Below are 17869 nucleotides of genomic sequence, written 5' to 3'. Positions count from 1 at the left end.
CATATTCTTAGCATCTTGTAATTATCAAAGCCCCATAAGAACCAGTAGCCTTCAGGGAACAGCTGGTCTTCCTTTGCTTTTGTTTTAAGTACAAAAGCCATTTGTCTCCTCTTTCCTGTTCTACAGTTTTAAGAGGGCTTGTAATCATCATAAACATGTTGAAACACATAGCAGTTCACCTTAAAGACAGTTGTGAGTTAGAGAACTAAGCTTTCTTACTTCCTGGATCAGGCATACCTGTAGTTAAAACAAAAGAACACACAGCTTGGCATTAATAACACAGTGAATTTAGCTTTGACAGATTATAAATGTACGGTATACATGTTTCTACAGACAATAAGATATTGTATATGAGTATGAGCCCAAACAAAGCAAATATTCTAAAATTTCTGTCTATACTTTCTTATACTGTTGTTCGATACCATTTGCAAACACCATTGGTTTATTATGAAATTTTGTTTCTTACAAAGAAGTCATATACCAGTTAATTAAAAAACAAAATTAAGAATAAACTCAGGTATTTCCTCTATTGCCTGACATTGCAAGGTTCATTGAAAACATATCTTTGGTCTCTTTAAAAGTAGAAGGAAAGAAATAACCTGTGGACAGTTTAGCAGTTTAATATTTTGATAAAGTAAAGGCCATATAATTTACTCATCAATCACTCTGCATTACTCCACGCCTCTTAGACTAACTCCAAGTTACAGGCATTGAGCAGGGATATGGGATATGGGATAAAGCAACCAGAAACATTCTCAATACTCCTCATATCCCATCTTCTAATCCTGTGACCTTTCATCAGGATATTTTTGAATAGGGTTTTGTAGTCAAACATCAAGCAAGGGTCCACATTGCTCAGCCATAATCTTCATGATAGCTCCTTTCTTGTATACTTTTTTGCATTGATGTCCTGTGGTCTTAGGTGTTTTACACTTCCTTCTGTGGTAATAGGAATAACATCTTTATCATTCAAACATTTTCCCTTCTTTCTGACCTAAAAGAAAGGGAAGTGCCATCTTTGGGGCTGGTTGAAATTGCAGGAAGAGAGATGCATTTATGGCAATATAGGATATAAATAAGCATGTTACTCCACTGTATTGATCTCATCCTAACCAAGTACTACCCTTCTGCTTTTCACTAATACCCTGGCAAATGCTGGCATAGCAGCTACACCAGTGGATAATTACCTAACCAAAGTAGTATCTTGTTGGTTCTGTAATAAACAAAGATGCATTCTGGAAGATGGAAGTTTACTTGAATGATCAGAATCTCAGATTTCTCACTATCAAACTACATACAGATGTAATTGTAGTTATATGACAGAAACATTATCAATGAATATCATCTTCAACTTAATGAAGTGGAAATAACATGAATAAAAATAAAGATGTAAGTTACTTCTGCTGCTTTCTCAATTCTAACAGTACTAAATAGTGCCAAATCTTTTTTTCATCTGTCTGCTTATAACTTTTTTGTTTTCCAAAATGTCCACTTTATCATTAATTTAACATCTCCAGTCAATTGTCCTACAGATTTTTAATTTCTTTCATTTTCTGTTTCCTCTTTCCAATTCTTTATTCCATTCTCTCTTCAAAAATTGCTGAATTAGCATTAATTGATTCAGATACCTTCTTGTCCAATTCTTCAAACAATTTCTGGAATAATTTCTGTAGGTTGCTCTAATGATCCTCTCCTCCTGCCTTTGCCATTCTAATATTATTATCCAAAAGCGAACAATGCCTCAACTGCAAGGGAAAAAGTAAAAGATAGAATCCCTCTCTTCTGTTTTTTCCCCCCATTTGGCCTTTCTATGTCAATATTTTAGTCTCATTTGACACTGCGTAGTGAAACTCATATGGCCTCTTTCCTATTTCTTTTATCTTCTTGCTTTATAAAATTCCTCAATTGTCTGCAATCTTTTAATATTAAATAGCACTCCCACAAAAATCAGGTCTATTTACCTTTTTAGTGATAATATTTTCAAAAGCATTTTCACCCAAAAATAATTTTTGAAAATTACTCTCCCGTTATCCATTTATACTTTCTTACATCAAATCCTTGTTAAGCCATTTGCTAGTAGTTTAAAATTCTTTAAAACCGTTTCCTTTCACTCCCCACCCCCCCAAGGTTGACTCACCAAGTGATTTTTCCCTTATCCTGCTGATTGGAATATCTCTTAAACTTTAAATTGATTATTTCAGATAGTGATTAACAAAGTGAGAGTTTTGCAAATCTTATGTCCATTACAAGCTGCTTTGCAGTAATGAGCATGATTGAAATCCTTTGACTCTCAGCTCACAAGCTGATGACAAAAAACACAATTCCTACATTCTCCTTAGCTGGCTGGAGTACAGGTGGGCAATCCCTCAGTCTCTCCTTGTTTAGAGACATTCCCCCAACCAGAATTCACTGTCTGACTACCACAATGCTGCCCCTGCTCTTTGGGGATGTCTAGCCCACCATTAGACCTCAACCAGAAGACTGAAATAAGTTTAAAGAAGAAAAGCAATACATGAATCAGTGTATAATATAAAGACAGTACGAGTGGCTTCTGACGATAAATATAGAGAGATAAACCAAATGTTATTTGTATAAATGATTTAATTATTTTCCATTTCTCTTCACTGAATACTTCTTTTTGAAATATTTTAAATAGTGCAATTTTTTACAAAATATCTAGAAAGTTAATTTTTCTCCAGTGAACATTTATCAGTTAAATTCCTTATGTGATGTGAATTGAGTCGTTATGGTTTTATAAATCATGGTTTAAAGATTAGTGTGCTGTATGAATTCAGCTAATTCATTCTGCCATGAATTATTGTTAAATAAAACAGAAGACAGAAATAAATTTCAGGATGATCTTGATGGAGAAATGGAACAAAACAGGATGAAATTTAATAGAAATAAATGCAAATTCTTCACTGATAAAAGAGAAATCCAATGCATGAATATAAGATAGACACAAGGGTATGCACAACGTTCTGGGCATTAAAAGTCCCATGCCTAAATGAGTTTGAATGGTCTGTTCCCAATCTGCATGTTTCCGATCTTTTAATTTGGAAATGAAACAAAATGGGCCTTTTTATTCTGATACAGATCAAAATATATCAATCGGGGTATCATTGAGTAAAAACCTACATTTAGGTGGCTTTCTTTGTGACAGTATGTGTGGATATCAGTAGGGGCATATACTGAGAGGAGGGAGGGAAAGGACCAAGTGGGGAAAAACATGGGTACAGTGGGGTGGCAAGTTAAGAAAGGATTAGCTTGTGACATCACCATTCCCCAAGCTGCTCTTTTGATGTCCCTGTTATTTTCCCTCTGAAGTGGTACCTATTTATCTACTTGCATTTGCATGCTTTTGACCTGCTAGATGGGCAGAAGCTAGGGCAAATTGATGGGACTCGCTGTCCGGTTTTGAACTGCCAAGCTGTCAATCTCTCATTGGACTTTTGACTCAGTGTCCTAGCCACATGACCCACTACTATGGGCCCATTAATACTATTATAATATTATTGTTATCAGTATAATTAATGCTAGTCAAAACACACAAACAAGAGAATAACAGTTGGGGGTCTTCTAATTCAGGGCTTTTCAACCAGTGGTACGGGTACCACCTGTGGTACATTGACACCTGGCAGGTGGTACGCGACCATCCTAGAAAAGTGGTAGCAGGGGAGGGGAATGAGCTGAACCGGTGGCAGTACCACACAAGCCTGAGCGAGAGATGGCTGGAGCTGCAGGGCTGTCAGGGCTCAGCGGAAGCACCAGGATCAGCGCTTCTTCGGTGCTGTCAGGGCTCAGTGGAAACCCCAGGATCAGCGCTAGGCTCCAGCTGGAGCTTGGCGCTGATCCTGGCACTTCTGCTGAGCCCAGAAGAAGCGCCGATCAACTGGAATGTTGCAGCCTATCCAGGGTCTTGTGATTTACATTCAGATGCTTGGCAACTGATTCATATTTATGACGGTCACAGTGTCCCAGGGTCATGTGAAGTGACCAAAACCTTCTGCAACCACCCAGCAGATGGGGGGAATAAAAACCAAACACCCCCCCACCCCACCCCTGCTGCCAATCCTCAACAGAAATCCTCACAACAATGAAAACTTCGGACAGGAGGAAGAGCGCCACCAGGTGGGCAGGCAGGTGTCTTGCTTAGCTGTGCCTTGGGGAGTACTTTTTTCAGTGCCATTGTAACTTCGAACAGTCACTAAGCGAACTGTTGTAAGTCGAGGACTACCTGTACTTTATCACTTTTTTCCTTTTTTTTTTTGGTGATCAAGTTGTTGACACCTTGCTAGGCAACTGATGGTACTCGGATATTGCCCTAGCCTAAAAGTGGTACAATGGATGAAAAGGTTGAAAAGCCCTGTTCTAGTTCAACCCCCTATTCAAGTTGAGGGTCTTCTAGTCCAAGCCCCTATTCAAGTTGTGGGAGGGGTCTTCTAGTCCAACCTCTTATTCAAGCAGGAGACTCAATACAATTTCAGATCTTTTTGAAGAACGCTGGAATTTTTTTAAAAAGCGGTCGTTTTTACACTGGAAACGAATATTTAATCGAAAAAGTTTGTCCGTTCACTCAGTTCCTCCCCCCCACTTTCTTTTTTTTTCTTTTGATAAAAAGAAGATAAAGCCATTTTCTCTAAAGCATTCATAAAGTAATCCTATCCCGGCGCCCCCGCGTTTCAGTGGAAAAACCGTCTTTTATTCCAGCAGGCGATTGTGCAACAGCTGCCTTGTTACAACAGCCAGTTTAGCTCCCGGGACTCCTCAGCTTACGCTGCCGACGAAGCGGCGAGCAGCGAACCCCGGAAGTGACGTCAGAGCTGGGTGCGTGAGTACACCTTGAGTCACCTGGGGAAAAGAGACAGTGGCGAGAAGCGAGGCGGGCAGTGGGTTCGGTGCCTGGGGAGAGAGCCCACGCTGCCACGCTGGGGAGCGCTCCGAGGGCCCCATGGAAACGGAGGGTCGCTCCTCGTGGGCCATGGGGCTGCTGAAAACCTTCGACTCCAGCGAGTTCGTGAGCTGGCAGAAGATCGGCTCCGGGGGCTTCGGGCAGGTTTACAAAGCCCGCCACGTCCACTGGAAAACCTGCCTCGCCATCAAGTGTTCGCCCAGCCTGCATGTGGATGAGAAGTAAGTGCCCGCTTTGCGTCCCAAGGAGAAGAGCCGAGTTGCTCCGGCGCGCCCAAGCCCAAGCCTGCGCTGCAGGGAAGCGTGAACCGAGACCCCCCCCCCCCGCTCCCAAAGGACAAACTTGCCGGTGACGATAAAAGTGACAACACTGCAAGCGAGCTGAGACCGTAGGCGGTTAGGACACGGTTGATATGATTTGGTGTTCAGTTGGGGGGGGGGGGACGGGAGGGCTTAGAAATGTACCCGCTGCAGTGTTTTAACAGGACAGCGACACGATCGCCGCCTAGAAAAAAAAAACGGATCGCTGAACTCTGGTGCAATGCCATAGATGTCAAACGGCTAGCCCATTGCAAAATGCTTGTCGATATCTGTCGTCGAGTTTTATAACCCGGCAATTCTGTAATGTTTCTAAAAATTAATCCGCTTCGGAAGCAGCAGACGTTTACAATAACATCACTGCAACAGTTTGGGACTAGTTAGGTAGGGAATTCCTGTAGCTCTTGTGGTGTTTTTTTTTTTTCTTGTTTAATCTTTACTTGCATAATTCGGAATATATGTTTTGAAACCTGCTTGCAATTAGTCTTAACGCAAGGATTTTCTCTGCTAATCTGCGGGCTTGTTACACCTTAGCTTTAGACACTAGAGGGTTCCTCACCAGTTAAAATAGCGATTTGTTGGCGCTGTTAGGAAGCTTCGTTGAGCATCTAGGCCAGTGTTTCTCAACCTTGGCAACTTTAAGATGCAGGGACTTCAACTCCCAGAATTCCCCAGCCAGCATGGGTGACTAGGAGATTCTGGGAGTTGAAGTCCATGCCTCTTAAAATTGCCAAGGTTGAGAAACACTGATCTAGGCAGACTGGTGAAAAGGCTTGTGGGGCGCGTGTTCTCGTGGTGCGCTGCAAAGATTAATGTTGGCTTGCAAAGCAACCGCGAAGAAAGGCAGGGAAAGGATCGGAACGCGAGACGCGCAGGAAGACACCTGCATCCCAGTTTGATTTAAAAGTTCCATAATTCCACTTCATGTTCTTTAACCGTTTGGTTGTATCAAAGCGCCCATGGTAGCTTCCCACAGTTCCTTTTTTGCAACTCCCACATTACTCGGTGCAGTTTTTCTGCCTCTGGATGTTGCTCCCAGTGTGCAAAACGATTATTTTCATTACACGGTTTTACATAGGATTACAAAGGACGCGTTTATACACTGAGGCGAATTTGCCTCTAAGAGTTGCGCTAATGGCTTCTTTTTTTAAAGCACCCCGATAAAAAGAGGCTGTACAAGCAGAGCGAGTTCCGAACTGCCTGCGACGCTGGAAGCGATCGGCGAGTCGCTGCCTGCGCTCTTCTTGCCCTGCTCTTCCGTCCGCGGGGAGGGGTGCGCGCGCTTCAGAATTGCGTGGTTATTCCGCAAAAAGAGAGAGGGTGGTGGCGTGCAAAGAGGAAAAGGGAGAGGTCTGCCTGGTTTTCTGATATAAAGCTGGGTAAGATGGTGGGGTTGCGTTCACTGGCTTTACTAAAAGCAGTTCTTGAATTTCTGAGAATAGGGTGACAAACCCTGAATTGTGTCCTTGTCGTGGTTTGCTTGTGTTTGGCCTAACTTACCTGAACCCAGCTAGTGTGATTTGAAAGCTATGATTCATAGCTTAGCATAATATGTGAACCTAGTCAATTATTGTTAACTGTAGCTAAACAAGGTACTGCATGGTATAAGCGCAGAGTTTCTCAACCATAGTGACTTTACAATGACCATTACACTGGTATAGTGTGATCTGTGAACTCAGTCAGTGCCATCTTGGGCTAGCAAAGTGTCTTGGATTATGTTCCATTATCTGCAAATTTTCTGTTCTGCCCTTTGGAGGTTGCCAACCAGTACTCATAAAAATATTTTTACAAAGAAGCATTGAGTGTTTTTATCCTTCACAAGGTGTCACTTGTTCCCTAGATTGCAGTGAGTGTTAGATCATGTGTTTTGGTTAAAAGGATCACAGAGCTGGTGCTAGAAAAGTGTGTGCTCAGCCAAAGGACCTTAGACATAGTAGACATTACTGTTAATGTCAAAACAGGTCTTAATATTAAACACCTAAGAGGCCACATGATTTACTTGTTTTATCTTGTTGACCTGGCATGATAGGTGAAACCACCCATTATGATTTAACATATATGAAAACTACCGTAGCTACTATATAGTAATTGTAGTTTTCTGAATAGGCCTTTTTTAAAGCAATCTATTACATAGTTTTCTTTTTGAGCCCAAATCAATGTATTTTTAACCACAGACTATAATTAAAAATCACCTTAATAAATGTAAATATGGTCAGATCTCCCTGTGTTCCTAGTCATTTTGGGAATCTGACGTAATTACAATGTATAACAACTATGCGTGGAATAAAACCGCCTTTCTCATTAAGTGGAAATCAGTCACCCTGTGAAGTATTGTGGGAAGATTCAGGACAGATAAGAGGAGATCATTTGGCTGTGTAGTAACAGATCCATTACCCCCAAAAGTAATGATATCAGTTTGGATATACTTGTCTTAAAAACATATATATTTAAAACTATTAGAGGCTTCTAGGCAGGATAGCTATATATAAAAAAAATAGATTAGAACCATTAAAAACTACAGCCCACTCAGTGCAAGAATCCCCTAAAACTGTTTCTCAAACTTGACAATTTTAAGATGTATGACTTCAACTCCCAGAATTCCCTAGCCAGAAGCACTGCCCTAAAGCATCACCAGCAAACGTCTCTATAACCTTTGCTTGATCTCACATGTTATAGGAAGCAATTGCTGGTGAACATAAACAGAAGTGCCACTGCGCTTATTTGCTGCCTATGGGCTTTCTCTTGGCATCTGGTTGGCCACATGAGAACAGAATGCTTAGCTAGATAATCATTTGATTGATCCAACTCGGGTTTTATGTTCTATTTTGGCTTTTGTTTTATGGATCTGTTTGTACTTTGCTTTATAATTTGAGATTCTCCCTCCTGGGCCAGCTCATTCTTTTAGGGCAGGGGTAGGCAACCTTGGCTCTTTTATGATTCGTGGACTTCAACTCCCAGAATTCCTGAGTCAGCATAGCATAGTAGGCATAGCTGACTCAGGAATTCTGGGAGTTGAAGTTCACCAATCATAAAAGAGCCAAGGTTGCCTACCCCTGTCTTAGGGCATCTTTGTAGCCATAAAAAGTTTAACTTGATTGATATCTTCATGCCTGCTTTCTGGGTCCAAGCCTACTGAACAAAGTGGTGACAATTTACATATAATTTTACATATAATTTTGCATATAATTTACATATAATTTTGCATTTGATGTATCTATTACCATACCTTTAATAAACTTTACAAATATATTCCATATCCTCTGCGGCCTGTAGGTGGTGAATAATATACGTATAGATTGCTTTAGGTATACTGATCTTAGATGTATATTTCTTAGGTATTTTAGTTTGCAGACTTAATGGGATTTAATGTAATATCATTTATCCACATAGGAAATGTTAAAAGCTCTTGTACAATCAATTTGTCTGCAAGGTATGTGATTTAAAATAACTGCTATTTGCTTATATCTGTGAAAATATCAGGTGATAACACATGGAGCTAAATTTCAGAAATGTGTATGTTCTCAAATCTAGTTTTAAATTGTCCTCGTAGAATTTGATTAATGCCTATTTTGGGAGGCCCTTCATTCACCTTTTTGCCTATTTTAGGCTGTTTGCTGGTTCTTGTGGCTGAGCCACGTAATCCAAATTGTGTCATGCTACACATGCTAAGTGAAACTGTAATTTGATTCTAAGATAGCTTCTAAACTTAAACTATATATTTAATGCAACAGAGTATGCAAAAATTATTCATTTTATATATAGAGATCATTTCCTAAAACAGTTTAAATGCCTCCACACATTTTGGGAAATTTAGTTGCAAGACTAAATAAATAACAAGACTGATAATAGCAGATACATCCAGTACTGATAGTCCTCAGCTTATGACCATAATTAAGCCCAAAATTTCTTTTGCTAAGTAAGACAGTTATTAAGTGAATTTTGTCCCATTTTATGACCTTTCTTGCCACAGTTAAGTGAATCACTGCTGTCGTTAAGTTAGTAACATGGTTGTTAAGTGAATCTGGTTTCCCCCGTTGACTTTGCTTGTCAGAAGGTTACAAAATGTGATCACGTGATCATGGGGATGCTGCAACGGTCATTAGTGTGAAAACTGGCCATAAGTCACTTTTTTCAGTACCGTTGTAACTTCAAACGGTTACTAAATGAACTCTGGTAAGTCGAGGATTACCTGCATGCACTTGTCTCCTGTTACATATTGTTTCTTGCAGTATGTTGGGTATAATATTCTATACAGTATTCTATAATATTCTAAGCAGCTTTTATCCAATCCAATAACTTGCAAAATGGTGGGAATTATAACTATAACAATTGGTCACATAAATTACTCTGAGGTGACATGATGTTTCACCATTTTTATAAATTTGGTTTGTAGGAAAACAATTGGTTGCTACTGTTTTGGTAGAAGTTCAAAAACTAAAACAATATCCTGAAAACAGTTGTAGAGAAAAACGGTAACGCAATTGAGTGTAATATTGTTGATAATTTATTATCAGTCTTATGAGGTTTTTAATCTTGTGCATCACCCAGAGTCTTTTTAATGACATAAAAATGTTGTTAAATAAATATAAAGCAAAAGCCCTTGACATATTACATGAAGTAAGGGGGAACATTTTCTTTAAATGAAGAATGTGCATGTGTGGAAACAGGTAGAGTACCTAGATCTATACTATGCTCTATTTCAAGACAAACATCTTCTGCCTTTTCTTGTACATATTCAAAGAATATATGGGTGGAAACTAATCAAGGAGAGAAGCAACCTAGAACTAAGGAGAAACTTCCTGACAGTTAGAACAATTAACCAGTGGAACAACCTGCCTCCAGAAGCGGTGAATGCTCCAACACTGGAAGTTTTTAAGAAGAGACTGGACAGCCATTTGTCCAAAATAGTATAGGGTTTCCTGCCGGAGCAGGGGGTTGGACTAGATGACCTCCAAAGTCCCTTCCAACTTTACTATTACTATTACTATTACTGTTGTTGTTGTTGTTGTTGTTGTTATTATTATTATTATTATTATTATTATTATTATTATTCAGATGGTAAAGATTGCAGGATGGCGTGAAAATCAGCTCACTCCATGAAGATAGTTAGGATATGCTTTTCTTGTATAGTTTTGTCTAGACAGATCTGGGTATTTAAGCATTAAGTAAAAATAAGGAATTTGGGGTAACTAGCTTTTTGGAATGTGATTGTTTCTGTAATAGTATTTGTACTTCTAAGAGGTACAATGGGTATTTTTCTTTCTAAAATTATCTTGTTGCAGAGATTAAGCTCCATTTGGATTGGAATGAAACAGTCTGATTCAGTAATGAATAAATCAGTAAATGAAGGATTAGAAAATTCTTTTCCCTGTTCCCAAAATGAGGCAAGATCTACTGCAAATGAATAACTATAACTAGAAATATAGGCGTTGAGATACCCTAAATCAGGGGTGTCAAACTGCCGGCTCGTGGGCTGGTTGCATTGTGCGGAGGCTGCACCCACCCCAGCTCCGGCAATGCAAAAAAAGTCACGACACGTCACATAACACAGCACGTTTGACACCCGTGCCCCTAAATGAACGCATATTAAAAATTATAATGATGCCGTGTCTGAAGACTCAAAAGGAAGCTTTGCTTTGATCAGAGCTTCATCGATGTGCTTCATCAATGTGCTTCTAGGAAGCCAAGCAGCGTTTTGCTTCTGAGCACTGCATCAGAGCTGCCATGTCACATCAGATTGGCTGCTCTGTTAATCCTCAGTGGTCTTTTGCCCAGGGCCAGAAAATATTTCCAATGAAGTAGATGGGGAAAGTTAAGCAATCCTTCTTACCACATTCAACTGGAGGCACTGTGGCATCCCACTTTTCCACATCAATCCCCATTTCAGAATGGATTGTTCCAGCAATTGGAGTTGAGGCAACTATGCAAAACAGCTTTATGCAGCCCTACCATGATGTATGTGTCTGGGCCTTAGCCATGATGAATATCTACCTCATTCATAAATGGTGACTAAATATTGTTGTTAAACCTGTTGCTTGCAACTAATGACCTGTGCAATACCTAATGCAGAAAAAAAATAAGGGCAATTCTAATAGTATTGCCCATTGCTTATCAAATACTGGGTGGGCCTGATGGTGTTGATTATGAGCACTAACCATTCCAGACAGCTACAAATCACCAGTTGCTTGGTTAAATAGCATATCTTCCTGGCTGGGATCCATTCCCAACACATGATCAATTATGTGTTGGTTTGTGCTACTAATCAAACAGTGCCTGCTGCAGTTGTAGAGGTCAAAATATGCAGCCCAGAAGCAGGAAATGACCTTGTTTTGAAATTCAAATAAAAAATAATATATAAGCAAGTTCATCTTTGATCTGTTGTAATTAAAAAAAAACTTGTGTTACTCGAGGCCTGTAGTAAGGCTTCAACACTGTAGATATATTGGAGAAATATTTATTGCATAGACCTTATATGTTATGAAACATAAGACTGTTAGAATTGAGGTAGAATAATCATTAAAAAAGCAGTCCCTGTACTTGTGGGGAAATGTTAGGAAGAAAAAATCCCAAATCATTACTGCACTAATTAATTAATGCATTAATTTGCATGGCTAATATTCCAATCCAAGAGAGTCTTTTTTTAAAAACAACAACATATATACAGTATTGGAAGTTCCACATATTGTGAATTGATTTTTCATGGATGGTATTTTAATTCAAATATCTATAGATTCTACTGCTATCTCTGGGAAAGCCTGTATTTGTTTCTTTCTGCTAAGTTTACTGTTAAAAAATGCGGAGAATGTGTAAAATATAACTCTTATAAGAGTTCCTGTATGTGTTGACAATCTTTTGCAACTGAGAGTTCACATCTACATGCTAGAGATTTTTTTTATGATCAGTAAACATTGAGAGTAAAACACCAACCTTTCCCTATTTCCTGACCTCCAAAATCAAGTCCCATCATTCCTAACCAGCCATATCATTAATTTATGAATGGCTTCTTAAGAAAATGCTTGCTATGAACCAAATTTTATCTTAGTATGTTCTTTAGAATCTGAAAAACTCAACATGATTCAAAGTATATTTCTTCCATCTTTCACTGAAATTGCTGAAGGTAATTAGTAGTTTGCAATTTATCTGGAGGCGACAGAAATACCAGGTAGGGTAGGAGAATCATATTACTGTAATTAGTATTTTTAAGAGTTCTTAATATTGGTAACTCAGACTACTGTATTTGTCTCTGGCATCTGTTCTTCGGCTTAGTATTTTAGGCTGAGTTGTAAGAATTGTCTTGGGTCACAATATTTGTATTTCTCTCAAAAGTTGTCTGCTTAATTCCAAAATACTTGGCTTACATTGTGTAGTATGTGAATTGGAATTTTTAGGCATCAACCCAGGGAACAAGGCTGCACTTTGGGCTATTTGCTGGATAAGCACACATTTTCCAGAAGTGAGTAATACAGCAAAGCACCTTAGGAGGTAATTATTGTGACTATTCTCCCTCCCAGTTGTATACTTCCAGACTTTTTATTACCCAGTGGAATTGTGGTGGGCAGTGAGAAAATAAAATCTAAGGAAAAACATTAACATTTTCAACAAGGAAAGAGAAGATGGTATTTAATTCCCAATTCCTAACTCCTGTTTTATTCTCCTGAGCTGCTCAAGAATGTCTTGTTGAATTCATACAATCTCCTTTAGTATTGGACACCACTGGACAGGGAAACCTTCACCTTTACCTTTAGTACTGTATGCACTAGAACCTTTTATTCAGATCAGTTTTGTGGTACCATTTATTCACATATCTCCCTTCCCATTGAATCTTTATGGTTCAGTTTGTATCCCCCCTCAAATAAAGCAAAAGTATTTTGCATTTTATTCATGGCCCTTCATTTCATCTTTCCATGCTCTTTCCTTATCTTTATACTTTCGTACTGTATAGTGCTTGGAATAAGGTATTACTGATTTTCTGTTTCTTAAAGCACCATGCCTCTTGCTTCTGAGCAGAGGAGTGTTTTAAACCTTATAAAACCACTACAGGTTGCAGCAACTGGTGACAATCGTTGGATAGAGAAGTAGGGTCAGTTCAGATTAGTGCTAGATGGAAGACTACAGGGCATTCCTCAAGGATAGGTCAAAGTGGGGTGTGCAGTGGCACAATCCAAAACCTAATCTTTTTTTAAAATATGAATCCAGTGCAGTAAAAAGGGATAGGGTAGGGGCTTCAGTTGCATCCACCCAGTACGCCCTTGGAGAAAGCCAGAAACTCCAGGAAACTGTAGATTAGATTATGAAGCTGAAAAAGCACTTCAGAAGAAGCAATAGCCAATCAATTCCATTTTGTTCTCACAAAAACAACATGAGTATGGCCATGGGGTTAACAGTAGTTGACTCCTATTCAGAGAAGAATTTACTTTTTAATGGGGATAAACTAAATTGTAGCTGAGCTAACAGCCAGTGAAACCTTCACGATAGTAATCTTTTAACAGAAAGATTTGGGTATCTGCTGTGTTGTTATAACTGTTATACAGGTAGCCCACAATTTACAACAGTTCGTTTAGTGACCGTTCAAAATCACAGTGGCACTGAAAAAAGTGACTTTTTCACGCTTATTACCATTGCAGCAGCCTTTTGGTCATGTGATCAAAATTCAGACGCCTGGCAACTGATTTGTATTTATGACGGTTGCAGTATTCTAGGGTCATGTGATCACCTTTTGCGACTTTCTTATGAGGAAAGTCAATGGGGAAATCAGATTCACTTAACAACTGAATTAGTAGCTTAACAACTGCAGTGATTCACTTAACTAGGGCAAGAAAGGTCACAAAATGGGGCAAAATTCACTTAACAAATGTCTCACTTAGCAACAGAAATTGTGGGCTCAATTGTGGTTGTAAGATGAGTACTACCTGTAATTGAATCAACAATAAAAACTATTGGTTGACTTTGACTTGACTGTTATCCAAGCTAGTGAGGATAATTAACATAATGCTTCACATACAATGACATTTTGTATCCTGTGAACTTTGAACATGTGTTCTCTGTCTTAATTGAATCTTTTTTTTGCATTTACTGCAATAAAGGTAATAAAAATGTGCTTATCCCAACATAGAAAAATGGGAAAGCTCAGTCTCAACCTTGTGTGCCATAGAACTCCGCCCATTTTGCCTTGTCTTGCGCTCACGATAACCCTTGTTCCTTGCCCAAATATTAACCACAATATTATTCTGCTTTATCCAGAAGATGTTGCTATTTCTTAAAGTGCCAGTAAATAGACTGCTCTAGCACCCTTCACATGGTGATGTCCAAATCCTTTATAATAGCTAAGATAAATACTGTATTATACTTAATAAAGAAATTCAAAGTGCATGTATTTTTCATCTGTTGGCATATGTTCAATATGCAGTGAAATGTGAAAAAAATTAATGCAGCTCACAGTGCAATACAAAAAATTAGATCCAGGGAGAGGAATAGAGAGTGACTGTTTTCAGGTAACAGAAAATAAAGCTTTTACAGAGTCTTTATCTCTGTGATGACTATGACTATATTCCATAGGCTAATCTTGCTATTTGTGTTTCTCCCGATATAGTATTATTTAGCAAATATGAGTGACTTGCATATTTAAATAAAATAGATTGGTATGATTTTGGAGAAGTACATTACACCAGACCGCATCCCAGTTTTTTGTTCGTTGTGTGTTTTTATTTTTTAAAAAATACATTCATTTCTCCAGAGCAATTTCACCAGATAGCTTAGAGGGTGCTATATATGGTCTTATTTTTCTTCCTTTTGATCTCTTTGCTTTGAGTCATAATCAAGAAAAGAGTACAAACCACAAGCACAAACCTTTTTCAGGTTTTCCTTAAATGCAAAAGTGTTTAAGCAGTCTCATGATTTAGTGAATACTTAGATTTTGTGTGGTGTAAATAAAAGTGCCAGTTTTCCCCTACTGTGGTAATGTGGTTTAAAACATAAATGAGACTGTTTAACAAAAAAGAATATAACTATATCTCCAAGACATTTATCATGAATTGGAGAAACTGACATATACATTTGTAAGTTTGTTTAACTGTCACCTTCAGACTCATGCTAACTGTTTACTTCAATTATCAGAGAAAGTTTATTCACATTCAGATATTTTTATTCAAAGAATTTAAACCTCTTCTTTCTCAGAAAGAAATTTTACAACACACAGTATGTTGTGCTCTGGCTTGTTGAACACGCTGGAATCCCAGGCAATATAAATTCATGGCTAATTGTCCAATCCCTAGTTTTTCTCTCCTGTTTTTTTTATTGGTTTTGGTTTTTTCTGGCATCGTGGCATTGGTTAGAGAGTTGGATGGGACATAAAAATAAACTTCAGATCAACCAGGGAATCACAAGTAAACTATGAACCCCTCTTTGCATCTTGTTTCAAGCAACAGTTGCAGTCAGAAGATAGCAAGAAAGCACTATTTCAGCTGTGGATTACTGCCCTAAAAGAAATCAATGTGTTCACAGTCTCCTTTCACTCACTACATATACCAGAAAATAAACACATTATAGTTTTAATCAGATCATGAATGCAGTATTGTATGTGGGCCTGAGTAATCCTAACTCCAAATATTTGGAAAATATTTTACAGTACTTTGGCTTTCATCTGAGTAATCTATGAAATGAAAATAACTATGGGGCCATTATTTATTAGGGGGGTGTTTGTTTTTAATAGTAGAGGAAGAATGCAAGGAATAATTAGACAATTCCTAATTGAACAGATGCTAAATAGGGGTGAACCATGATCTAAAAAAGGTAATTTTCTCTCTCTAGGATAACATGGATAAACAGCAGATTCTTTTAGGCAGTTTGATTTGTCTTTATTAAAAGCTAACTTTCAAATAACTATTTTGAAGATTAAAGTTTTTCTGACAAGGTAGTGCATAGCTAGCTTCTGAATCTCAGTTCTGGTAATGTCCATATTTTTTAAGATATATCTTTTTGGTGTTTGAACTTCTGCAGCTGAAAACAGGTAGTGGCATTTAAGTATGGCATGTCAATTTACCAAGAGAAGCCAGATATTAGAATTCTAGAGCAATGGGACCTATTCAAAAATACCTCCAGTGCATTTAATCCAAACATTATCTCTCTCCAATGTCAAACTCTGAAGAAACTGGCTCTTGCAGATGCTTGGTACCTGTGGTGATCATAGTGATCAAGCAACCATGAAATCCAAAATAGCCCTTGTCCTCTCTTCACACCAAAGTTTGATTTTGCACAGTGAGATTCTGTGAAGCTATGGCAATTTTCCACTTAGCAATTTTATTTGTCTGATGTTATGCATATTTTGAAGAACAAAACTCATGCTTGCTTCTAATCTTAAATAAATGAAATGCTACTATCTAGGTTGATAATGCATCTGTGATTGCAGTGTGTGGTTTTCATAGTTTAGCCAACTCTCACAGCATCATGCATTCTCATAAGAAACCTGAATCTAATTTTTCTACATCTTTAATATTTATCTTTTTAATTTAAAAAGCACTTTTAACATTGTGAAAAATGGCACCAGAATCTTAAAAATGATTGGTTGTGATTAATAGGAGTAAATCAGCTTAATAAAATATGCTTTAAAAGTGGCTTATTTTACCCAATTAAGATAAATGATTATTCAAGTTCAACATCACAGTAAGCTATATTTAAATTTGAAGCATAAGTTTTAAAACTCCTTTTGGCTACATGAAAAGTAGAGAAATATCTGGCTGAATACTCTCAGAGCTTGTCTGTGTATAAAATATGTATAAAGTCTCCTCCAAAAGCCATGATTTGTTTTTGCCATGGTTTATTGAATAAACCAATAACAGACTAGAGTTTTTCAAATGAGGAAAGTAATTATAGTTTATTCAATCAGTACTGGTTTTTACCATTTTTTTTCCGCCAGTACCCAGAAACAAACTGGGCAAAACATAAAAATAAACCAGGATTAAATAAAATAGATGCAGGATTCAGGCAAAGCGGTGTTTAATGAATAGCAACCCATGTTTCCGAATCGTGATTTGTAAAAAAAATGTATTTCCTTTTTTTTAGGGTGGATTTGCATTTCATACTAAACCAAACTTGATCATATTGTAATTCAGTGCTATTTGTGAATCAGACCTACCTGCTTACCAATTATCACCTTGCAACATGACATTCCAGCAAGTAGACAGTGAATGTTCTTGAAATAAAAGATTGCAAAACAGTAATCTCTTTGAAAAGAAATTGAACTGATGGCTTGCTAACCTACATTTTGGTGTTCATGAGAGACATTCAGCATGTTAAGGACTATTACAGAAAGCCTATGGCCATATCACTGAACTACAACATTATATTAGAAATCCGTCTCTGTGAAATCTGATAACAAGCTGAGAGGAATTTTGTGCTGGTGATTATTATAATGTACTAAAGTTTAAATTACAGATCAGCCCTTTATTTTGTAGCTGAAAGGCAAGAAGAGGATAGCATGGGGCTCTTTCATGCATTGCCCACTGTCTGGGTGAGATCTGAATTATTTCATAATAACATTAGATTATTAGTGATCTGAGAGGCGTTAATGTACAGTACAATTGCTCCATCATAAATGCTTAGACTAGTCAACACGAATCCTTAATTACTTCCTGGAATCTGCTGG

The 17869-nt window shown here is 38.0% G+C and overlaps 1 protein-coding gene across 1 annotated transcript in view; it reads left to right on the top strand.

Moving 5' to 3' along the window:
* Positions 1-4872: 4872 nt before the first annotated feature.
* The window catches only part of RIPK4 (receptor interacting serine/threonine kinase 4), a 30113-nt gene continuing 17116 nt past the window's right edge, over positions 4873-17869 (top strand). The window contains exon 1 of the mRNA XM_015822587.1: positions 4873-5133. Coding sequence (XP_015678073.1) covers positions 4952-5133 — 182 coding nt within the window. The 5' untranslated portion in view covers positions 4873-4951. The remainder of the gene's footprint in view (positions 5134-17869) is intronic.

This window comes from Protobothrops mucrosquamatus, unplaced genomic scaffold, assembly GCF_001527695.2.
Source record: "Protobothrops mucrosquamatus isolate PMUCROS unplaced genomic scaffold, P.Mucros_1.0 scaffold1613, whole genome shotgun sequence".
Classification (NCBI taxonomy): Eukaryota; Metazoa; Chordata; class Lepidosauria; order Squamata; family Viperidae; genus Protobothrops; species Protobothrops mucrosquamatus.
This window is presented reverse-complemented; position numbering and strand designations above follow the sequence as displayed.